The sequence below is a fragment of the Myxocyprinus asiaticus genome, chromosome 1 (assembly GCF_019703515.2).
Source record: "Myxocyprinus asiaticus isolate MX2 ecotype Aquarium Trade chromosome 1, UBuf_Myxa_2, whole genome shotgun sequence".
NCBI classification, from domain to species: Eukaryota; Metazoa; Chordata; class Actinopteri; order Cypriniformes; family Catostomidae; genus Myxocyprinus; species Myxocyprinus asiaticus.
The window spans coordinates 38673639-38699585 of NC_059344.1; the positions used below are offsets into that span (position 1 = coordinate 38673639).

At 40.6% G+C, this 25947-nt stretch overlaps 1 protein-coding gene across 3 annotated transcripts in view; it reads left to right on the forward strand.

Annotated features, from left to right (window-relative positions):
- LOC127444578 (VPS10 domain-containing receptor SorCS2-like) overlaps positions 1–25947 on the forward strand; it is a 321561-nt gene that overhangs the window by 276054 nt on the left and 19560 nt on the right. For all 3 annotated transcript variants that reach the window (XM_051704034.1, XM_051704041.1, XM_051704048.1), the window contains exons 9-13: positions 4854–5033; positions 7632–7778; positions 9936–10038; positions 11036–11112; positions 23008–23099. In XM_051704034.1, the coding sequence (XP_051559994.1) occupies positions 4854–5033; positions 7632–7778; positions 9936–10038; positions 11036–11112; positions 23008–23099 (599 nt within the window). The remainder of the gene's footprint in view (positions 1–4853; positions 5034–7631; positions 7779–9935; positions 10039–11035; positions 11113–23007; positions 23100–25947) is intronic.

Genomic DNA, 25947 nt, shown 5'->3' on the forward strand with positions numbered 1-25947 from the left:
TTCGTTAGTCCAAAAAAAGGCTTTATTGAAACCAAGGTGCCAAAATGACTTGATCTCTACTTCTTCCTCACTAATACGCCATAGTGAGGTTTTACATCAGCACAGGCCAGCCTCTGCATAAACAGATCAACGCTAATTTATCGTCGACACTGCTTAGTCCCGCCCACCGGTCTTGCGGTTAGAGTAGAGCGGTGAGATTATTTTAGGAGCAACAGGAGGTGTCACGATGGCTACGAAGAAGTCAAGATGTTGTGCAGTGACAGGTTGTGGGAAACTAGATTTCTTGCATTTGCTTCGCAAGGATCCCAACATTAAGAACGAGTGGCTGACGTTTATTTTTAATGAAGTCCCGGATCGCGTCGGTAAGAATGGGTTTGTTTGCTCGCTTCATTTTACTGATGATTCTTTCACAAACAAGACACAGTTGAAGCAGGCTTTGCAGAGAGACTTAAATTAAAAGTTGATGCAGTGCCAACTATATTGGACCCGACAGTGATGTCGCAACAAACAAGTGTGCGTATCCATGTTAATTTTTTTTCTTCGTATGTTACAGACTGTTAGATGTGTACTGAGTATTTGATTTGATCCTAGTGATTTTAGACGCTCGTGTATTAGTTTTTATGCACAGGGATCTCTAAGCAGCATATATTTTCTTGTTCTGTTGGCATGATGGTACAAATGCCACAGATGCACCTAAAGAGTATTGATATCAATATATTTAGACAATCTCTTTCCTTTTTAATGAAAACATGACTCATTGTAATGAACAATGTATAATTTTGTCACTACACTGAATATATTATGAAAGATGATTGTGTGACAAACACCGGCAAATGTATCCTGTATATGTTTACATGTTGCACGGTAAGTGTATCCTTTCACAGTTATAAACGTGGCAGCACCATGTATTTACACTTTATTTGGTACTGTCATGAGTTACAAAGCATTTGTAAAACACGGAAATGTTTCACCGTTGGAAAATGCCCAACTATGTAACAAGATACACACCGTTGTGTCACGTCTTGGTTTGAACAAGAATAAAATTAATACCTATTACACAAATAGACAAGTAAATTACAGTGATTACTTACCACGCTGTCACAGACTGCAGTATCCGTGGTGTTTGTGGAGGGGGTTAATTCGGGATCAGACTCTGGCTCAAACATGTATAGATGAATTCCTCCGGTTGTCATTTTTTTTTTTTTTTTTGACCATCCGAAGTTTTCAAAACAACCCCACATGCGCGTAATGGTGGGGATGTTTACACTTATCCATATGCAAAGATGTTACCCAATCACAGCAGTGGCCGTTTACACTGAAGTCTTCAAGAACACATGCCCCAAAAAATGGAGCATTTGAATCAGAGGCACAAAAACTGGATAGAAAATGACCAATTATTCCTAAAAGACTACTTTTAATGACAAAATCACACTAACATTATATAAGTGGACCTCAAGAAACATTATAAAATAAAAATACAAATCCAATTCAAGACACCTTTAAGATTTTATTGTTGCGGTTTGTGTGTTCTGTATTGGAATAGATGATCTAGTAATCCATAGTTAAAATTTCCACTATCTCCAGAGGAACTTTCATCTTCTGTGTTTGACAGTGATGACCTCGTATTTTTCTTGTGTAAGTCTTGGAGGATGACCTCATCATTTTACATTTTAATTCACAAAGAACAAAAAGATGCTGACTTGTACATATTTGACCTTGTGCTGTAGCGCGTGCTCTTAAAGGCACCTCTGCTTAAATCTCCCCTCGACCAAAAGGGCACCTTAAGATTTGTGAAGGGCACCTTTAGATTTGTGAACGAAAGGGGCAGGGGCTTGCGCACCTTTAGCCCCCGTTCTGTGCACGTCAGTGTTCTTAACAACTAGGACAGGTTGAAGAGTAAATTCAGTTTTAAAATTATGTCTAAAAAGCTATGCACACATTTACATACATCTCTATAAAAGCTTCTCTGAAATTAAATATTTGCTTTCATTTAATCAGAATAGTCTAAGTCTTCTGAGCAAATTGGTATCTTTCAGAAGTGTTTGTGTGTGGATATACAAAGATTTTTTTAGTAAAGAGGAGATTGAAGGGATGAATAAGGATTAGAGAGCTATGCAATAGTGAAGTGGAAGCAAGTTCTGGAATAGTATTTTTTTTTTATTTTTTATGAAGTTCTCAAATTATGTCAAATAGTGGTTTTATGGCACTTCTGTCTTAAAGTCCCAGTGAACTGCCTTGATGAGTGCAGTTTTCTTTGTTGTTGGAAAGAACGGGAAACATGGACGACGCCAGGTTCATTCATATATACAGTACTGTGTAAAAGATTTAGGCACTGGTGAAAAATAGTAAGTGTATAGTAATGATGTCTTCAAAAATAATGCCATAAATATTTTTAATTTATCAATTAACATCATACAAAGTCCAGTCAACATAAAAAATAAAAAAAAAGCTAAATAAATATTCGGTGTGACCACCTTTGCCTTCAAAACAGCACCAATTCTCCTAGGTACACTTGGATACAGTTTTTCTTGGTTTTTATTTAGGCTGTCTCAATTGCTTCTGTCTCTTTATGTAATCTCAGACAGACTTGATGTTCAGTGGGGGGCTTTGTGGGGGCAATGACATCTGTTGCAGAGTCTTCTACTCTAATCTTTTCTATTTGCAAAAGTAATGTTTGGGAGTCTAAAATGTATATTTCCTATTGACACAGTAAAGCTGAAGATATAAATAGCCATCTTAAGACAAGTGTTTTGTGAAACATCTTAAGTGTCTAAAACTTTTGCACAGTACTGTATTTCTTGAGGAACTTTTATTTTGACACCACGATACATATCACTCAGTTAGCTTGCTGACAATAATGGAATTTTGGTCAAATACAAGCTATCTTCACAGTGTAAAAATGTACAGCATGCATAGAATGGTTGCTTCTATACATAAATTAATATGACGAAAACGGCAAGCGCTAACAATTAGCTATATTTAGAAAAAATAACAAAACCTGTCATTCACTTCAGAAACTACTCTCCTCTGCCATGTTGAAAGTTTAGGACTCCTCCCATCTCTGAAATTTGGGTATCAAAATTATCTCAAGAGTTTCCCAGTCATAATTATGACTTGAGAGGTTATTCATGTGCTACAAATTGATCTTTTTGGACAAAGTTTCTTTACGTAGAGTTGCATGTGTTAGCTCCATGCATTACCTGCTAGTCTGAATGCAATCCAATCTCTGGACATCATAATTTCAAAGCGCCAGTCCTAAGTAGGTTTGCCACCCATCCCGTAAAATACGGGATCGTCCCATATTGAAAGATGAAATGATGGTGGGTCATGGACAATTTGTCCCGTATTTAAGCTGGTATTTAAGCTGGTCTGATGGCATCACTGCGAAATCATTTAAGATAATTAATTTAACCATGATATTCATTTGGAAACTGTGCCTATGGTGGGTAAGGGACCATCGGAAAAGTCCTCACATTGTGCTAAAACATGCTAAAACTGTGGAGGGTGTGGTAAGGGACCATCTCAAAACTTTAGCCAGCAGCACCAAAGCTACAAATATTGGGCTATAGATATTTGGCCATTATATTATAAGCATAAAAACATAACTAGATTAATTAAGTATCTATGAATTTATTCCGCCAAACCCCCTTCAAGTGTGTTACCTTATCCTTACCTTTCCTACTACATCATATTTTATTTGTCACAGCAAAACAGGTGTTGTGTAACTGACCTCCCACACAGCGGGGCTTTCTACTTCTAAACTGCTGTTAGTGGGACTTGAGTGAGAAATAGCATTAGAGTGTCTATGAAGCACATTACAGCTACTGGATGCCTGTTTCTTCTGGGACTTTGCTAGCTCTTTACTTAAGTTCTGAATGAATTCATCTGGGGGGGATGAGCATGTAGCCTTCATCTTTGTGCCTAAATTAATGTGACCCACTTTTACTTTATCGCCAAGAACAACATGGTTGCAAACTCCCCCCGTCCCGACTGAGGATGTTGTCATTGCCACAGCACCCATCTAAGTGCAGCTAAGCTACCAAAACTGAGGAGCTTAGTGTTGATTTTATATTTAAAGACAAACCATCAAGGCTAATTATAGAATGTATTCATTAATTGTCCATGGATTCATTTAAAATGTAAATATGTCAGTGCACAGTTTGCATTTTCCTTAACATTTTCTTCACAGCAGTCGATTAGAAATAGCTATAAAAACATTTCATTTGTAAGTAAATAAGTGTAATTTCCGTAGGATTATATGCAGCACTGTTTTCTGTTTTTTTGTTTTTGTTTTAATGTTCGAACAACTGAGACAATTCTCTCTTGAGTTTATTTGAAGTAGTCTTTTTTCTGTGGAGTTACAATCATTATTTTCTGCTGTTTTTCTCTTTTTCTAATAAATTCAAAATGCCTGAGAGGTTTTGAATTGTGGAACAATGATGGCCAGAAATCAATGAGTCTCTGTGCCTTTTTTATGAGTATTTTGTTGTGATTGATAGTGTTTGAATGCGTGCTGACACAGGCTTTTCTTTCTCTCTGTGCACACAAATGCAAACTCACCGAAACAATCCCCAAATTTCCCAACCTTAATTATTTGTACTAGCTGAGAAAACTGTTGAAATGCTGTGAATGATCATGTACTGTGAATGAGTATTCATTGTTTAAATATGTGACAGGTGGAATGAGGTGAAGTTGCAAATCTTAGTCTATTCTATTTTTCCAAGTTGTCCATTGCATTGATCTTGCTGATTTAATGTGTCACAAAAATCAAATCATGTTGATTTTAAGTTTATGTAATGTTCTCATCTCCTTGTGTGGTTTTCTGCTTTTTTCTCATCTGTCTTTCTCTGCAGGATGTGCAAATTGTGAGTACAGATGAGAATCAGGTATTCCTGGCTCTGCAGGAATGGTATCAGACCGACACCTACAACCTCTACCAGTCAGATCCACAGGGAGTCTATTACTCCATTGTGCTGGAGAACGTCCGCAGCACCAAACAGCCTGAAGAGAATGTCCTCATCGACATCTTAGAGGTCAACACAACACCTCTGTTATATAAGGCTAAGACAGTGGCGCCGCAGCCTTAACTTCCAAGTTTTGAATAATGTTTTAAAAATGGTTCAGCTGGACCGAGCAGTGGTAAAGTTGACATATCTGTAAGCAAGAGACAATGTATTCACTTGATAAGTTTAAGGAGCTCAGAGCACTTTGATAAAGAACTATATCTCACACCCCAGCCTCTTACTTACCCACTCCCCAAACACACACTCTTAAACATACTGTACATGAACACAAAACAGTTCTATGCACTTGCATGTGTGTGGGTGTTGATATGTGGGGATGTGAATGTTTATACTCTCTAGTAATTCGATCTACTTGCATATTCACTAGCTTATTATTCATAGCAAGTAGCATGCTTAAATAAGTAAGTGATTCTAGGAAAACTGATGTTCATACTGTAGCAAGTTTGAACAAACTCATTAGGTTATACTTTGCCAGGATATGACCTACCAATGACATTTACAGTAACAGCATTCAGCTGTTGATCTACATGATCAGAGAGATATTGAGGAATATCTACATGATCAGAGAGATACTGAGGAGTATCTTATGTCAGTGTTATCCACTAATTATTACCCCATTATTGTTCAAAGGAACAGATGAGATTTGCGAAATTAATATAAAGTTTCAAAAGATGTGATCTTGAACGTTTTTGCATATTTCAGAAACAACAATTAGAAAGAAAGTATAAGTATATTTTGCAAATTGCAAGATTATATTAGTAATTTGCTTGATACCTTATTTATTTTGGATAAAATTCCAAACAACCGTTATGTTCGGGTCAAAAAAGACCAGGTAGAGTACAGTAGATGTACAGCACTTACACTGGCAGACAAAAGTTTGGAATAATGTACAGATTTTGCTGTTTTGGAAGGAAATTGGTACTTTAATTTGCCAAAGTGGCATTCAACCGATCACAAAGTATAGTCAGGACATTACTGAAAAAACAGCACCATCACTATTTGAAAAAGTCATTTTTGATCAAATCTAGACAGGCCCCATTTCCAGCAGCCATCACTCCAACATCTTATCCTTGAGTAATCATGCTAAATTGCTCATTTGTTACTAGAAAATCACTTATATCAAACACAACTGAAAGCTATTTTGTTCGTTAAATGAAGCTTAATGTTGTCTTTGTGTTTATTTTTGAGTTGCACTGTGTGCAATAGACTGGCAGGTCTTAAGGTCAATATTAGGTCAAAAATGGCAAAAAAGAAACAGCTTTCTCTAGAAACTCATCAGTCAATCATTGTTCTGAGGAATGAAGGCTATACAATTCTTCAAATTGCCAAAAAACTGAAGATTTCATACAAAGGTGTACACTACGGTCTTCAAAGACAAAGGACAACTGGCTCTAACAAGGACAGAAAGAGATGTGGAAGTCCCAGATACAACTAAACAAGAGGATAAGTACATCAGAGCCTCTAGTTTGAGAAATAGACGCCTCACATGTCCTCAGCTGACAGCTTCATTGAATTCTACCCGCTCAACACCAGTTTCATGTACAACAGTAAAGAGAAGACTCAGGGGTGTAGGCCTTATGGGAAGAATTGCAAAGAAAAAGCCACTTTGAAACAGAAAAAATTGAGCTTTTGTGGGATCAGCTAGACTGTAAGGTGCGTAAGAAGTGCCCAACAAGACAGCCTCATCTATGGCAAGTGCTACAGGAAGTGTGGGGTGAAATGTCGCCTGAGTATCTGGACAAACTAACAGCTAGAATACCAAGGATCTGCAAAGCTGTCATTGCTGCACGTGGAGGATTTTTTGATGAGAACTCTGTGAAGTAGTTTAAGAAGTTCTGAATTAAAAAAAAAATTGTAATAGTAATTTTTCATGTTATTAATGTCCTGACTATAAATTGTGATCAGTTGAATGCCATTTTGGTGAATAAAAGTGCCAATTTCTTTCCATAAGTACAAAATCTGTACATTTTTTAAAACTTTTGGCCGCCAGTGTATATTTTGATTATAAGCATAAACATTGCCATAGGCTTGTTTTTCACCCTAAACATAAGCTTTTAAAAATAGCATTTCGTCTGGAAAGAGCACCACCTATATATCAATTTTATTCTTTAACAGATGATAATTAGAATACTTACAAATTGCATCTGTTTGAAACATACAGTATAATGTTTTTTTATTTAAAACATTTTTAAAATTTTTATTTAGAATATAAACGTCTGCCTGGGGGACGGGAAATTGGTGAAAAATCCCACAGACTTCCATTAATAAGGTCTCCACAAATATCTGGGATCAGGATGTCATAGAGACTTGGGGATAGTCTCTTTTGACTTGGCTATTAAGCAACTATCTTGCAACTATTTAGTAATGTCCTAGCAACTACCTAGGAATGCCCTAGCAGCTTTCTAGTAATCACCCAAAATGCCCTGAAATTACATACAATTTTAAAGTATAAAAATTAAATTTAGTTTTTTTACTTAGCCTATTCGTTTATTCATTGTTGTTGAGAATCCGTAAGAATTTTGACGAAATGCAAGATTAAGATTAGTTAAAAACAATGGGTCAAAAATCACCCGATCATAACAGTAGGTGTATGCTTTTATTTTTCAGGTTCGTGGGATTAAGGGCATTTTCTTGGCAAATCAAAAAGTAAATGGAAAGGTGATGACTCTCATCACTTACAACAAAGGCAGAGACTGGGAACCCCTGGCCCCACCCACAGCTGATATGAATGGCAAACCAGTAAATTGCATGCAGGTAAAATATCTGCTCAAATCCATGACGTCATTCCATTATTTAAACTTTCATCCCAATGCTCCAACCAGTGTTTTGTTTTAAACCACATTTCACTTTAGTTTAACCCTTGCACGCATTTTATTAGTAATACTATCTGGTGTGTTGGGCTAAGGTTGAGAAATTGAAATAAAAAAATGAAATTTAAGCAGAGTATCACTTTTATCAGTTTTTGTTTAACATGGATTTCAACAAATGCATTATTTACTTAGAATATTTTATCATGCACACAAATGCAATTATATTGCAAACACCACATTTTTAATAGATATACACTGATTTAACTGTGCAGATACAGTTCTGTCACTTACCATGACATTTTGCCACCAATTTTAATTCAATGTATTGCTACACCAACAAAATCGTGACTTTATTTCTCAGCTCAGCCTCAATACTATTCATTATACTTCTACACACATAGATCCAGCCCACACATGGCTTTTTTTCCTGTTCAGGATGAATGTATCACTGTTTACTACCGTGACCATCTCAGATACAGACTTGAGGTTATTAATCTGACTCACTTGCCACTGTTTGTGGGCACTGACAAAATAAGAAAAACTCTGAGTCATCAATCCATGCACACACATACACCGATCAGCCACAACATTAAAACCACCTGCCTAATATTGTGCAGCTCCCCCTCATGCCACCAAAACAGTGCCAACCCACATCTCAAAATAGCATTCTGAGATGCTATTCTTCTCGCCACAATTGTACAGAGCAGTTATCTGAGTTACCGTAGACTTTGTCAGTTCTAACCAGTCTGGCCATTTTCTGTTGACCTTTCTCATCAACAAGGCATTTCCATCCACAGAACTGCCGTTCACTGGATGTTTTTTGTTTTTGGCACCATTCGGAGTAAACTAGAGACTGTTGTGCATGAAAATCCCAGGAGATCAGCAGTTACAGAAATACTCATACCAGCTCATCTGGCACCAACAATTATACATGCGATTATCTTATCAGCCAATCGTGTGGCAGCAGTGCAGTGCATAAAATCACACAGATACGGGTCAGGAGCTTCAGTTATTTTTCACATAAACCATCAGAATGGGGAAAAATTGTGATCTCAGTGATTTGGACAGTGGCTTGATTGTTGATGCAGACGAGCTGGTTTGAGTATTTCTGTAAATGCTGATCTCCGTGATCAGCAGTGGTGAGGGGTTGGCGCTGTTTTGGTGGCACGAGGGGGACCTGCACAATATTAGGCAGGTGGTTTTAATGTTGTGGCTGATCGGTGTATAAACACACTGTATATCCACAGGGCTTACCCTTTACCCACACACACACACAGGGATTATATATACGTGTATCATTTTAAATGGCCAGTTTAAACTTTGGGACATGTAGCAGCATTAATTAAGATATAGATGTGTTTCTGGCAGAGACAAGTCTAGATACGAGTCAAAAGGACATTTATCGACTATTCTCTCTTCTTTTGTCTGTCTACTCTCCCTTCTCACGTCTTCATCTCTCAGCCCTCCCTCTGACATGTCTTTTTTCTTTTTCTCTTCTACTCCTCACTTATTGACACTCCCTCCTCCAGCTCTTTTTTTTTTTTTTTTTTTTCTGCAAATCTCCCATGTCATTTTGGCAATATCTTCTGCTTTTTATTGTCACCACTTGGTGCCTGAAATGTAGAGCAGTGAGAAATTACAAAATAAATCTCTGCATGTCCTATTGCGTTTATAATGTAGGCACAAACTCAATTACTTCATCCATCCTCACAGCACTTGAGTTTAACGTGTTAACGTGTTTGTCTTGTCTGAAAGTGTTTTATTATTTAGTAAATGAAGTCATGAGCTTTATGTTGCTGCAATGCTTCATTCTTTATTCTTTAATGCTGGACATTATGTAGTACTTGATATGAAGTGGTTTTAAAGTATGAGCTCCTTACTGTAGAAGTCACAAATTGAGTCAGAATCCAGATTGTGGACTAAGTTCACACACATCTAAAAATACTAATTGGTGGTATAGCTATTGGGTAGTGAAATTACCATGATTGCCAAAAGGAAGGAAAGTGAATTTGTCTTTCATAATCTCAGTGTCTCTCCCTTACGCATATAGATACTGAAAAACAATTCTTTTTTTCTTTTATCTGTCTTCTCCCTTCTCTAGCCTGACTGTAACCTTAATCTCCACTTGCGATGGGCTGACAACCCGTACGTGTCTGGAACAGTCCACACTAAAGATTCTGCCCCAGGCCTCATAATGGGTGCAGGTCAGTCTCCATGACAACTATGCATTGGTATTTTCACCAAAGAGGTAGATAAAATGAAGCTCTTCACTAAAACTCATTTATTGGAACACCAGATTTCTTCTTAACTCTTCAAATATAATTTCCGTAATCATTCTGATATGCATGCAAATCGGCAGCATGCTTGGGGAAATTATGTTAGTGGGTACAAAGCAGACTACCTAACATTAATTAGGAAAGGAAGGGAAAGGAAAAATAATGATTAAGAAGCATTAATTGGGGAAACGGGATGTGATGTATCAAATGGGAAATAGAAAATCTAAACCTTGATTTTTCCATTTATGAGTGGCACATCCATTGAGCCTACACTGATGCTCAAAAGGAGGCAGATACAGATATATGAAATACTTGCTTTTTATTGCTACAGGGGGAATTGAGGAAGACAATACATTAATGTCCTTGAAGGCTAGAGCTATTGCCTCACTGGCAGTTCACAAGGTCATAAAGTCTGCCTATTCACTCAGAGATACAGACATGTACACACATACAGTGGAAGCACCTCAAAGACAAAAGGACTCATCAGCTTTTGGTTTTAAAAAAGTTGCCAACACATGATTGTGGCTTGCTTTCTCTTCAAAATGTATGTGCACATCTGTGCAAGCATACAGCAGACTTTGAACATCTCCATAGTCCGCATTCAGTGTGTCTCCATCAAAATGCAGCTTTCTCTTGCAGTTAGTGCTCACTCCGTCTGTAAAATCCAACTTATGTTCAGCTCTAACTATTTCTCAGCTCAGTAAGCTTTTGATCCAGCTCAGGAATGATACCCTCCAGTTTCCTCACATTTTCATTCTTTTTATATATAAGTCTCTCCTTCCTTCTCCTCCCTCTCTCTCAAAATCAAACTGAGTGAGGGAATTGCTGCTTCGCCTCAAGTTAAAAATTAAAGAATTGAAATGATTCTCTCTCTCTGTCTCTGAATATTTATTTGATCATCTTTATGTGTGTATCTTCTCTTCAGGTAACCTTGGGTCTCAGCTGGTTGAATATAAAGAGGAGATGTACATCACCTCAGATTGTGGCAAGACCTGGAGACAGGTGAGAGCAAACAAGATACTAACAAACCACAAACTGATTTAACCCTTGAATGGTCTTAACGATCAACTCCCAATGTTGATTTCATTGGGTCAAATTGACCTGTCTCGTTAAATCACAGTTCAACAGTCACAATTTGCAAATTCTTCCCCAAACCACTGTTTTATCATCATTAACTAACTTTTCACTAATATGCAAGTATGTGTGTGTGGGGGCGGGTTTGGGTAGTTTACGAGGACATTTTTTAGGTTACAAACTGGTAATTACAAGGATATTATGCTATAAATGTGGTTTATGAGGACATTCCTAGTGTCCCCATAATTCAAATCGCTTAAAAAAACATACTAAACAATGTTTTTTTTGAAAATGTAAAAATGCAGAAAGTTTTTTGTGAGGATTAGGTTTAGGGTTAGGGGATAGAATCTATAGTTCGTACTGTATAAAAATCATTATGTCTATGGAGAGTGCTCATAAGGATAGCTGCACCAACGTGTGTGTGTGTTTGTCTGTCTGTCACAGTCCCGAATCCAGGCCCAGATTAAGAACACAGAGGGCTCTGGGGCTATAGCAATCCCAAGGGTCCCCCCTCATGGCCTATGTTGGTAGCCTATCTCACACTATAATGTTTGCTACAGAGTTGTTGTTATTTTTTTTACACAAAACTGCATTTCACAAAAGCAGTGCTTGTCGAGCGCACAACGAAGCAGCATTTAGTATGCATACTAACTATTCCAGACACATTAAGTACAACACATTACAATAACCCCAGAAATTAAATAACTGCAAACAGGGATCCTAAAACAACTCTTGCACATATACTGCTTTATGAAGTGCAGAGGGGATCTTACCTTTAGATAGTCTTTTTCCTGGCTTTAGAAAAGGAGAAATTGATTTTGTAATTAAAACCTATGGTTCTACAATGTTATATTCCAGGGACATCCGTGTCACGTTGTTCAGTCTCACCTGTACCATTGTTGAACATAATCGATTTTTAATTACCTATAATTTTGTTCTTTTTAACCTGACATGGCGCCTAAAAACGCAGCGCTCCTGTGAGAGATGCTAAAACACAGTTTAAATGTAATGCAGTTGTCAAAAGACATCCATCTACAGTTGTGCTCAAAAGTTTGCATACCCTTGGAGAATTGGTAATATATGTACCATTTTTAAAGAAACATGAGTGAGCAGGCAAAACATATTTCTTTTATTTCTTATGGGATTCATATTCAACTGTAGGTTATAACAGAATGGCACAATCATAAAACAAAACATGGCAACAATGAAAAAAATGAAATGACCCCTGTTCAAAAGTCTGCATACCCTTAGTTCTTAATACTGTGTATTGCCCCCTTTAGCATCAATGACAGCGTGCAGTCTTTTGTAATAGTTGTCTATGAGGCCCCAAATTCTTGCAGGTGGTATAGCTGCCCATTCGTCTTGGCAAAATGCCTCCGGGTCATGCAAAGTCTTTGGTCGTCTTGCATCAACTGCACGTTTGAGATCTCCCCAGAGTGGCTCGATGATATTAAATCAAATCAAATCAAATCACTTTATTGTCACACAGCCATATACACAAGTGCAATGGTGTGTGAAATTCTTGGGTGCAGTTCCGATCAACATAGCAGTCGTGACAGTGATGAGACATATACCAATTTACAATAACATCAAATTAACACAACACAATTTAAACATCTGTTATACATAATTACACACAACTTAAAACATCACATTAACACAACACAATTTAAGCATCTGTTATACACATAATTACACTCAACTTAAAACATCAAATTAACACAACACAATTTAAACATCTGTTATACACATAATTACACTCAACAATATACAAATAATAACATACACTGTACAGTATACAATATGCTGTTTTTGTTTTTTTTTGTTTTTTACTATATAGATACTATATAGATACACATTATTCAATAAAAATTAAAAATTAAAATATATATAAAAAAAGTATATATATATATATATATATATATATATATATATATATATATATATATATATAGAATGTACAGTATTGTACTGTATTGACATTCAGGCTGTCGGTTGATAGTCAGTTGTTAAGAGAGACATAATATAATAACAGTAATATAATTTATGACAGTCCGGTGTGAGATAAAAGAGTAATAAAGTGCAGGGCTGATGTATTTTGATCGTGGGAGATCAAGAGTTCAGAAGTCTGATTGCTTGGGGGAAGAAGCTGTCATGGAGTCGGCTGGTGCGGGTCCTGATGCTGCAATACCGCCTGCCTGATGGTAGCAGTGAGAACAGCCCATGGCTCGGGTGGCTGGAGTCTCTGATGATCCTTCGAGCTTTTTTCACACACCGCCTTGTATATATTTCCTGGAGGGAGGGAAGCTCACCTCCGATGATGTGTTTGGCAGTTCGCACCACCCTTTGCAGTGCTTTGCGGTTGTGGGCGGTGCTATTGCCGTACCAGGCGGAGATACAGCCAGTCAGGATGCTCTCCACAGTGCAGGTGTAGAACCGTGTGAGGATGTGGCGGTTCATTCCAAACTTCCTCAGCCATCTCAGGAAGAAGAGGCGCTGATGAGCCTTCTTCACAACGACTTCAGTGTGGACGGACCATGTGAGTTCCTCAGTGATGTGGACACCCAGGAACTTGAAGCTGCTGACTCTCTCCACTGGTGCTCCATTGATGGTGATTGGACTGTGTTCTCTGTCTTTTCTTCTGAAGTCCACCACAAGCTCCTTTGTCTTACTGACGTTGAGGGAGAGGTTGTGCTCCTGACACCAGTGTGTCAGAGTGTGCACCTCCTCTCTGTAGGCTGTTTCATCATTGTCAGTGATCAGACCTACCACCGTCGTGTCATCAGCAAACTTAATGATGGCATTGGAGCTATGTGTTGCCACACAGTCATGTGTGTACAGGGAATACAGTAGTGGGCTGAGAACACAGCCCTGCGGGGCTCCAGTGTTGAGGGTCAGTGATGAGGAGATGTTGCTGCCTATTCTAACCACCTGGCGTCTGCTTGACAGGAAGTCCAGGATCCAGCTGCACAGTGAGCTGTTTAAGCCCAGAGCCCGGAGTTTCTCATCTAGCTTGGAGGGCACTATGGTGTTGAATGCTGAGCTGTAGTCTACAAACAACATTCTCACATAAGTGTTCTTTTTTTCCAGGTGGGAGAGAGCAGTGTGTATTGTAGATGCAATGGCATCATCAGTGGAGCGGTTGTTGCGGTATGCAAACTGCAGCGGGTCAAGATTGAGTGGCAAGACAGAGCAGATGTAATCTCTGATTAGTCTCTCAAAACATTTGCTGATGATGGGGGTCAGAGCAACAGGATGCCAGTCATTTAAACACGTTATTTTTGATTATTTTGGAACAGGCACAATGGTGGATGTTTTAAAGCATGTGGGGACTACAGACAAAGAGAGGGAAAGGTTGAAAATGTCCGTAAAAACACCAGCCAGCTGGTTCGCTCACGCTCTGATGACGCGGCCCGGAATGCCGTCTGGACCCGCGGCTTTGCGGATATTCACCCGTCGGAAGGATCGGGTTACATCCGCTACAGAGACGGAGAGTGAACTAACCTCTGTAGCTTCAGCCGCGAGAGCTCTCTCCGCGAGGGCGGTGTTATTTCCCTCGAAACGAGCATAAAAAGTATTTAGCTCATCCGGTAGAGAGGCAGCGGTGTTCATGGCGGAGGTTTTATTCCCTTTAAAGTCCGTGATGATGTTAATTCCCTGCCACATGCTTCTAGAGTTGGTGGTGTTAAACTGTCCTTCAATCTTGCTCCTGTACTGGCGTTTTGCTGTTTTGATAGTTTTTCGGAGGGCATAACTGGCTTGTTTATGCTCCTCCGCGTTCCCGGAATTAAAAGCGGAGGTCCGCACATTAAGTGCCGCGCGAACATCGCTATTGATCCACGGCTTCTGATTCGGATAGATTCGCACAGTTCTGGTCGGAATCACTTCCTCTACGCACGTTCTGATGAAACACATTACGCTATCAGCGTAAAGCTCGATGTCGTCATCAGAGGCGGACCGGAACATCTCCCAGTCCGTGCGATCAAAACAGTCTTGTAGCGTAGAGTCTGATTGGTCCGACCAGCACTGGATCGTTCTGAGGGTGGGTGCTTCCTGTTTCAATTTCTGCCTGTAAGTGGGCAGAAGCAGAATGGAAGAGTGGTCCGATTTGCCAAATGGTGGGCAGGGGAAGGAATTTGTAGCCATCCCGGAACGGAGAGTAGCAATGGTCCAAAACCCGGTCCCCTCGTGTGTTGAAACTAATGTGCTGGTGATATTTTGGTGCGACTGATTTTAAACTGGCTTTAAAATCCTTTAAAATAAGGTCAGGAGACTGTGATGGCCACTCCAGAACCTTCAACTTTTTCTGTTGTAACCACTGGAGGGTCAACTTGGCCTTGTGCTTAGGGTCATTGTCGTGCTGGAAAGTCCAAGAGCATCCCATGCGCGGCTTTCGTGCAGAAGAATGCAAATAGTCTGCCAGTATTTTCTGATAACATGCTGCATTCATCTTGCCATCAATTTTCACAAGATTCCCCATGCCTTTAGAGCTCACACCCCCCCCAAAACATCAGTGAGCCACCACCATGCTTCACAGTGGGGATGGTATTCTTTTCACTATAGGCCTTGTTGACCCCTCTCCAAACATAGCGCTTATGGTTGTGACCATAAAGCTCTATTTTGGTCTCGTCAGTCCATATTACAGTGTGCCAGAAGCTGAGGCGTGTCAAGGTGTTGTCGGGCATATTGTAACCGGCCTTTTTTGTGGCATTGGCGCAGTAAAGTCTTCTTTCTGGCAACTCGACCATGCAGCTAATTTTTGATCAAGTATCATCGTATTGTGCTCCTTGAAACAACCACACCATCTTTTTCCAGAGCAGCCTGTATTTCTCCTGAGGTTACCTGTGGGTTTTTCTTTGTATCCCGAACAATTCTTCTGAAATCTTTCTTGGTCTACCTGACCGTGGCTTGGTATCAAGAGATTCCTGAATTTTCCACTTCTTAATAAGTGATTGAACAGTACTGACTGGCATTTTCAAGGCTTTGGATATCTTTTTATATCCTTTTCCATCTTTATAAAGTTCCATTACCTTGTTACGCAGACAGTTCTTTTCTGTTCCCCATGGCTCAGTATCTAGTCTGCTCAGTGCATCCATGTGAGAGCTAACAAACTCATTGACTATTTATACACAGATACTAATTGCAATTTAAAAAGCCACAGGTGTGGGAAATTAACCTTTAATTGTCATTTAAACCTGTGTGTGTCACCTTGTGTGTCTGTAACAAGGCCAAACATTCAAGGGAATGTAAACTTTTGATCAGGGCCATCTGGGTGATTTCTGTTATCATTATGATTTAAAAAGGAGCCAAAAAACTATGTGATGATAAATGGCTTCATATGATCACTATCCTTAAATAAAAGACATGCATTTTTGCATGATCAGTCATATTTTCAAAATCAATGCCAAAATTTAACAATTTCTGCCAGGGTATGCAAACTTTTGAGTACAGCTGTATCTAGCGAATGTTTACATGGTAAACGATTGAAAAACAGCGCGAGCGGACGCAAAAACACATTCGGTATGAACAGCTCCTTGTTCACATGGCATAGCATGTGCTGAAGTTTCTCAAAGTTACCTCTCAAAAATGCAGCTTTTTATTTCAGTTGATTGTAGGTAAATATCCACTTTATCCAGCACTGTTTGTTCCCTGTATTTGTAAATATCCCGATACTGTTATAATGAGTGAGAAACCGCTCCAAAAGATTCCTCGAGAGAGCGGTCCGAACGAACTGGCTAAATCACAAATCAATTCAGGCCATTTTGCAAGCTCATTTGGCCAATTCACTGAAAAGAATCGACTCAAATTAATGATTCATTTGCGAATCAGGCATCGCTAGTTCTTTTAAACAGCCAAGAGAGAGTTGACATGTCATTATGGACATGTCACTATACAACACGTCATTATTGCTGAACTATTCTGAGAGTAAATGTTTCTGCGGTCAGGCGGAGCGCTCATTGTATGCACGGACCCTTCTCGATTGGGACCTGGGGCTTCAGCCCCGCTTAGCCCTTATGTTAATCTGGCCCTGTGTGTGTGTGTGTGTGTGTGTGTGTGTGTGGATGGGTGGGTGGACCTATGGTCTGGTCTTGCTTGAACCACACACACACACACACACACACACACACACACACACTTGTACCCATTTTCCCCATTTGTTTCCATTGATTCCCATTGTTTTTATATTGAGCTAATATCATTGTGACAACTTTGTGTGTGTGTGTGTGTGTGTGTGTGTGTGTGTGTGTGTGTGTGCACGTGTGCTTGCAAATTATGAGTTTGAGTGTACTCACAAATAACATTTTGGACTGTTCTACCATTTTACAGCTTTCTCGTAAGTCTTTATACGTATGAACCAGGTCAAATTGATCCAGAGGACCTTTTTAGGTACTTTTTATAGTTCTCTTTCGGTCGACTCATTCGACATCTCACTATGGGATACACCTCTTTTGTGGTCATCCATGAAGCCCTATGCAATCACACCTAACAGGCTGCTTGCCTGTGCACCAGGGAAGCCCTGCCCCTTCCCTATATAATCAGTAGCACTGGCCCAAAATGGCATCCTACATCTCTTCACTCGTGGCATCCACTGCGAGCCCTTTTTCAGTGCACTTACGGTTTATAGATTTGGCTGGATTCAACTGTCTAAGGACTGAGTTACCACTCAGTTAAGGACATCGAGCTAAAGTGAACCAAGTCATACTGAGAAATTAAACACTTTACCAAAAAAAAAAAAAAAAGAAAAATAGCAATTGACTTTCCAGTTTTTTCGCCATTGCCCAGGAGTGTGCGGATTTTCTATTTCATCTAGAGATCTGCATGGTATGTGTCCAGCTTGCCTGGACATTTAGCATGCCAGGGCAGCATTATTGACACCGATCTCTTGTAGAGATTGCAGAAGACTCTCATCAGTCAGATCAGTCAAATGCATAGAGTGCTGTCACACACACTTATCCCCTGTGTGGATCAGTCCATGCACAGACCACTGTCACACACACTTATCCCATGTGTTGATCTGTCAAATGCATAGAATGCTGTCACACACACATATCACCTGTGTGGATCAGTCAAACGCATAGAGCACTGTCACACACACTTATCCCCTGTGTTGATCAATCAAACGCATAGAGCTCTGCCATCTCGCCATTGCCCAGGAGTGTGCGGATTTTCTATTTAATCTAGAGATCTGCACAGTATGTGTCCAGCTTGCCTGGGCATTGAGCATGCCAGGGCAGCAATATTGACACCGATCTCTTGTAGAGATTGCAGTAGACTCTCTCCAGGAATCCTGCACAGGAGAGCGCGGTTTGTCCCTCACCTCCGAGACGGAGTTGGGCTGACCAGCTTACTCCTTCGGGTGAGCTCGGGGACCCTGTTGACTTCAATATGGAGATCAAACAGTTCCCAGGAGTCTCTCTGGACAAGGACTTGGTTTCCATCACTGCTTCGGGAGGGCTTTTAGATGATGAAGATGATATCGATATCAAGGAGCCATTTGTGTCCCAAGTGGTGCCACCTGGAAACCCTACTGGGTCAGATGAACAGCCATCAGCAACGGGGAATGCAACCCTGCACAAGGCTTGCCAACGAGTGGCGGCTAGACTCAGCATCGAGTGGCTGGTGGCTGTCCTTGCCGCTTAACGCTTAAGACTTGATGGTAAATTCCTCCTCCCCACCACCCTGGTAGCTCATTAAACCCTCCCACCTTTCCAGGATTATATGGAGGATCTGATGAAGTATTTTGAGAAACTGCTGTCATCAAGTGTCCCGGTGTACAGCTTCTCCTTGCTTGACATAGCGGGTATGGAGGAAAGGGGCTGGTCTCACATGCCGCCGATGGAAGCATCTTTGGTGAGCCATCTGGATCCAAGATTGGCATTCGGTTTATCCTCTGTTTCCCCTAAGCTGCCTCACAAATTGGATTGCTTCTCAGCCTTGATTTTCGAGAAACTTTACAAGTCTGTAAAGGATTGCTTCACAGCCTTGATTTTCGAGAAACTTTACAAGTCTGTAGTGGTGGTGATGGTGTAGTGGGCTAAAGAACATAACATGTAATCAGATGGTTGCTGGTTCAATCCCCACAGCCATCAACATTGTGTCCTTGAGCAAGGAACTTAACTCCAGGTTGCTCCAGGGGGATTGTCCCTGTAATAAGTGCACTGTAAGTCGCTTTGGATAAAAGCGTCTGCCAAATGCATAAATGTAAAATGTAATGTAAAGTCTTCAGCGCAGACAGGGCGGGCTACAAATGCAGTCACTCTGCTTTTGGCCTACATCATGAAGTTGGAAGAAGATATGTCTGTTGCTCTGTTACAGGGCAATTACTTCACAGAGCTATGGACAGAGATTCGCACAGTGACGGATCTCATCTTACACTCATCGTGTTGCCTGGCTCAGTCCACAGGAAGAACTTTGGGTCTTATGGTGGTGGGTCAGAGAGGCTTGTGGTTGAATCTGACCACAATGGTGGAGAAAGATAAAAGACACTTTCTTGAGCAGCCAATGTACCCGAAAGGCTTGTTTGGTCCAGCGGTGTTGGTGATGCAACAGCATTTTGAGGCGAAGAGGAAAGAGCAAGAGGCTATTAGATCTTTTGTACCCCGCAGAGCTCCAGTGCCGATGCAGCCTCGGGTAATGCACTGACCCACTTTTTCCCAAGGGGCACAGGGAAGAGGACAGACATCCATCTCAGGGACTCGGGAAACGATTCATCAACAGGATAAGGATAGATATTCTTGGCGGAGAAAAACTTTTGCTCAAGCGGCAGCACCGGCTCCCCCCATGGATGGGGATTGTAGGAAGAAGCATACGGCTTAGTACATTCCGAAGTTCACAATCTCAGTTTGCCTTAGCAAATTACCCAGAGAGCAATACTACAAAAAAAATAATTATTATGTATCAATTCCTGCACAAAACCTGGGATTTGGTCAATTAGAAGTATAAAGCGCGATCACACACTCACATCTCCTGTGTTGATCAGTCAACGCACAGAGCACTGTCACACACATTTATCCCCTGTTTTGATCAGTCAAACGCATAGAGTGCTGTCACATACACACTTATCGCCAATGTGGATCAGTCAAATGCATAGAGTGCTGTCACACACACTTATCCCCTGTGTGGATCAGTCCATGTACAGAGCACTGTCACACACACTTATCCCCTGTGTCGATCAGTCAAATGCATAGAATTCCGTCACACACACACTTATTGCCTGTGTTGATCAATCAAACGCATAGAGAACTGTCACACACACTTATCCCCTGTGTTGATCATTCAAACGCATAGAGTACGGTCACACACACACTTATCGCCTGTGTGGATCAGTCAAACGTATAGGGTGCTGTCACACACACTTATACCCTGTGTGGATCAGTCAACGCGCAGGGTGCTGTCACACACACTTATCCCCTGTGTTGATCAGTCAATCGCATAAAGTACTATCACACACACTTATCACCTGTGTGGATCAGTCAAACGCATAGAGTGCTGTCACACACACTTATCGCCTGTGTTGATCAGTGTCCGCCTCAGTTTAGACCTCAGATTTCTAAACAACTATCTGAGAAAATACAAGTTCCAAATGTAGATACACAAATCCCTGCCTCATTCTGTACAGAGGGAGATTGTTTCACTTAACAAGGTTTTATAATGAACACGAAGAAGAGTTTTTTAACCCCAACACAATCAGTTATGTTTCTAACTATTGTATGTGAGCCTATGGTGCCTACCCCAGCGCAGGGACCTCCTCTCTCTAGCGGGTGGGACAATATTCCATCCACATACGCAGAAACGGAACCTCTGGGTTTGGCCCGTGAGAGGTCTGATCTAAGTGCTCTCGGCTTGCTCAAAATGTGATTTTAACTATTCAAAGTGCCACACCGAGCTCCACGAGTTCTCTGGAGGAGATGGAGTGGAAAAGATTTCAAAAATGGTGTCAGGGAAAACAGTCCCTTTTTTCCAGCAGTCCTAGATATTCTCACACCCTGTCATAAGTAGGGTCATGAAAGGCGTATGGCGCCTAAAACCAGTCACTAAACCCATGTTGCCATCATGGGATTTATCACTAGTTCTGGAAGATTTGGGGGAAGCTCCGTTGTGAACCTTTGGAGAAAGCCGATCGTCTTGGTTACTGATGTAACCTCTGTTCCCTGATGGAGGGAACGAGATGTTGTGTCGATGTAGTGACACTAGGGGTTCCTATAGGAAACGCCACAGGCACTGAACCGTGTCACGAGGTACAGAAGAGTGGACATGGGCAAGCTGCTGCGTGCCTCGCAGCGAGCACTCAACCACGTCGTGACCTTCCAGCAAGTTAGGTAAGGCATCTCCCTTCTCCCATTAAGAGGGGAGGAGGCACTTACCCAAGTAGGCTACCGGCGGTGCCTTTCCTGATTTGCTGTTTAGCAATATCCTGCCAAGCACTATCTAGAATAGCACTGGGAAGGAGGAGAGCACAACAGAGACCACATCCCACCAGAGGGAGTTTAACATGTGGAGAATACCTCAGGTTAGTCGCAGTACGCAGTTCCTGTATCAGCCCTGGGTCAGTTCTACCCTCGTGCAGATCTTTCAGCGTCTTGGCCTGGTGGACCTGCAGGATGGCCATGGCGTACAGGGCAGAAGCGGCTTGACCCGTGGCCTAGTAAGACTTCGTCATTAATGAGGAAGAGAACTTACAGGCCTTGGAAGGGAGCCTTGGTCAGTCGCGCCAGGTGGCTGCACCCTGCGGGCATAAATGCACCGCTATGGTGCGCTCTACCTGGGGGAGCTCGACATATCCCTTAGCCGCTCCGCCGTCGAGGGTAATTAGGATGGACGAGCCGCGAAGCGTGTACGGGCAGAAAAAGGTGCCTTCCACTTCCTTGTGCACTTCCGGGAAGAAAGGCACCAGGGCGGGGCGCGGCCGTGAGTCGCGCTCCGAGCCCAGAAACCAATCATCCAGCCGCGAACGCTCAGGGCAGGGTGGAGGGTTCCACTTCAGCCCGATGTTCACAGCTGCTTGGGCAAGCACGGCTGCCATCTCAGCATCCGCCTCATCCTGTGCTCTACTGCCCGTGTGCTGGAGCTCAGAAGATTCGTCTGCTTCCGACAGCAGAAGCCCAACCTCCGATGCTGTGACTGAAAGGGCCTTCACTGGCCAGCAGACTGTTAGGCTTGATTGCACAGGGCTTCATGGATGACCACGCAAGAGGCGTGTCCCATAGTGAGATGTCTCACTCATCTCCCTCAGAGAACCGAGGTTACAACCGTAACCCAAAGTTTGGTTAGAGTTAGGTAAAAAATTTACATTGCCAAGTTCAGATCACGTCTGTGGAGGATACCATTAAGTTTCAGGCCGAAAAGTTAAAGTTAAGTTGGTGTAAATCGGTGCTAAATGTTTAAACAGGTCAAACTGACCCTTAAGTCTTAAAAAGAGTTAAAGGAATAGTTCCCCCAAAAGTGAAAATTGTCATTATTTGCTCACCCTAATGTTGCTCCAGTTTTTTAACCTAAACACAAAAGGAGAAATATTAAAAGTCTTTACAGGGTTTATTTGCCATATAATGAAAGTGAATAGTGACTCCAATAATTTAATTTGTATTTTTAATGCCCACCATTTACAAACTCTTTGATTTTCTCTTTGAATTCAAATGTCTTTGCCTCTTTTCCTTTCTGTCATGTGACACCCTCTCATTTGCTGCCATTTTGCTGGATTGTTCCTGTCGCACATTTCTATTTTTTGCTAATGACAGCAAATCTTGATGATGATAATTATGATGATATATGTTCAATGTAAGAACCATCAAACTGTTTTTTTATTACTTAATTTGTTCTCTTAAGGTATTTGAGGAAGAACATCACATTCTCTATCTGGATCATGGTGGTGTCATTGTGGCCATTAAGGACACCTCGATCCCTTTAAAAATACTGAAGTAAGATCATTTTCTTCTTTGATATAACCACTGAGCATACATGACTTGTATGTAACTTTTAACTAATTGTATAACTGTAACATCATTTCTAGCTTTTACGTAAATTCAAAAGCTCAGCTAAACACAGATTTGCTCAGGAGCTGCATGATAAAGAGTGACAGAAGAAACTTTAAAAAGAGAGATTGGGGCAATGAAAAGTAGTAAACACTAAAGAGGGGCAGACTAGCATAAAAACAACAGTTCAAGATTTTCTCTCCCTGGCTTTTGCTGACCTGATTGTGCTGGTAATCCTTTGGGTGAGAGCTTTAAGAACCCCATTTGGCTTTGGAGAGCTCTTCAGACCACCCCAAGTTTTCAAGCAGCTCAAATCTCTTCCTCTGCACTCAGCCAACCCTTTACCCATATAATATGAAGAGATTCACATGCTAGATATTATGTGCACCTAGCTCCACAAATGTGCATAAAGGAGTACTTATAAAGATCAAAGAGGAAATCTTTACCATCTCTGACTTAAGCCTTGAAGCCTTACACCAGCATTAGAGTGTTGGCAGCACAAACACTGCTTCTGTCAGGATAAGACTTGGAGTTTGTAGTGCTTAGAGTGGAAGTGCTTGTAACCTACAAACTCTCTTAATCACTGTGAGAATCAACGGTGATTGTGTAATTTGCCATGTCAGGATATTTAAAATTTTCGTTAACAGAGAAAGGGTGAGTATCACTGAAACAGAGAGAATGGAATACAATATATTTTATAAAATATTTTGAACTATGTTCTCCCTATTCCCCATGTAATCTGCAAGTTTGGCTACCCACCCCTGACCCACAACCAGTTATTTTTCTTGATATATATATATATATATATATATATATATATATATATATATATATATATATATATATATATATACAGTTAAAGTCAGAAGTTTACATACACCTTAGCCAAATACATTTAAACTCAGTTTTTCAAAATTCCTGACATTTAATCGTAGAAAACATTCCATGTCTTCGGTCAGTTAGGATCACTACTTTATTTTAAGAATGTGAAATGTAAGAATAATAGTGGAGAGAATTATTTATTTCAGCTTTTATTTCTTTTATCACATTTTCACAGTTAACATACACTTTGTTAGTATTTGGTAGCATTGCCTTTAAATTGTTTGGGTCAGAACATTTTGGGTAGCCTTCCACAAGCTTCTTACAATAAGTTTCTGGATTTTGGCCCATTCCTCCAGACAGAACTGGTGTAACTAAGTCTGGTGTGTAGGCCTCCTTGCTCGCACATGCTTTTTCAGTTCTGCCCACACATTTTCTATTGGATTGATGTCAGTGCTTTGTGATGGCCACTCCAATACCTTGACTTTTTTGTCCTTAAGCCATTTTGCCAACTTTGGAGGTATGCTTGGGGTCATTGTCCATTTGGAAGACTAATTTGCGACCAAGCTTTAAATTCCTGGCTGATGTCTTGAGATGTTGCTTCAGTATAGCCACAACATTTTCCTTCCTCATGATGCTATCTATTTTGTGAAGTGCACCAGTCCCTCCTGCAGAAAAGTACCCCCACAACATGATGCTGCCACCCCCATGCTTCACGGTGTTCTTCAGCTTGCAAGCCTCACCCTTTTTCCTCCAAACATAATGATGGTTACTATGGCCAAACAGTTAAATTTTTCTTTCATCAGACCAGAGGACATTTCTCCAAAAAGTAAGATATTTTTCCCCATGTGCACTTGGAAACTGTAGTCTTGCTTTTTATGGTGGTTTTGGAGCAGTGGCTTCTTCCTTGCTGAGCAGCCTTTCAGGTTATGTCGATATAGGACTCGTTTTACTGTGGATATAGATACTTGTCAACCTGTTTCCTCCAGCATCTTCACAAGGTCCTTTGCTGTTTGATTTGCACTTTCACACCAAATTACATTCATCTCTAGGAGACAGAATGTGTCTCCTTTCTGAGGAGTATTATAGCTGCATGGTCCCATGGTGTTTATACTTGTGTACTGTTGTTTGAACAGATGAACGTTGTACATTCAGGCATTTGTAAATTGCTCCCAATGATGAACCAGACTTGTGGAGGTCCACAGTTTATTTTCTGAGGTTTTGACTGATTTCTTTTGATTTTCCCATGATGTCAAGCAAAGAGGCACTGAATTTGAAGGTAGGCCTTAAAATACATCCACAGTTACACCTCCAATTGACTCCAATTAGCCAATTAGCCTATCAGAAGCTAATTGACTAATTGCCTAAAGGCTTGACATCATTTTCTGGAATTTTCCAAGCTGCTTAAAGGCACAGTTAACTTAGTGTATGTAAACTTCTGACCCACTTGAATCGTACTATAGTCAATTAAAAGTGAAACAATCTGTCTGTAAACAATTGTTGGAAAAATTACTAGTGTCATGCACAAAGTAGATGTCCTAAACGACTTGCCAAAACTATAGTGGAGTGGTTAACCTAAGTGTATATAAACTTCTGACTTCAACAGTCTATACAAAGTGATCCATTATTATATCTATAATGAATTTTGGAAGAATTTTTGAAATGCATGAACCAATCAGTTTCACGTTTGGTGAATATATATATATATATATATATATATATATATATACACACACACACACATAAATATCTTCACTCAAAGGAGAAACATATATAAGTAGTCATATGATACAGTATTGTAACAGGATAAGGGATGGGCAAGGAGGAGGTGGGAACCGGCTAAACAGTCAACGTAAAGTTTAATAATAAATCGCAACATAAAACACACATGCAACGCGGCCGCAAGCGTCTCTCTCTCTCACTCAAACTGGTGTCTCCGGCTCATCTTTATCCCCCTCCCGGCTTATTAGCCCGA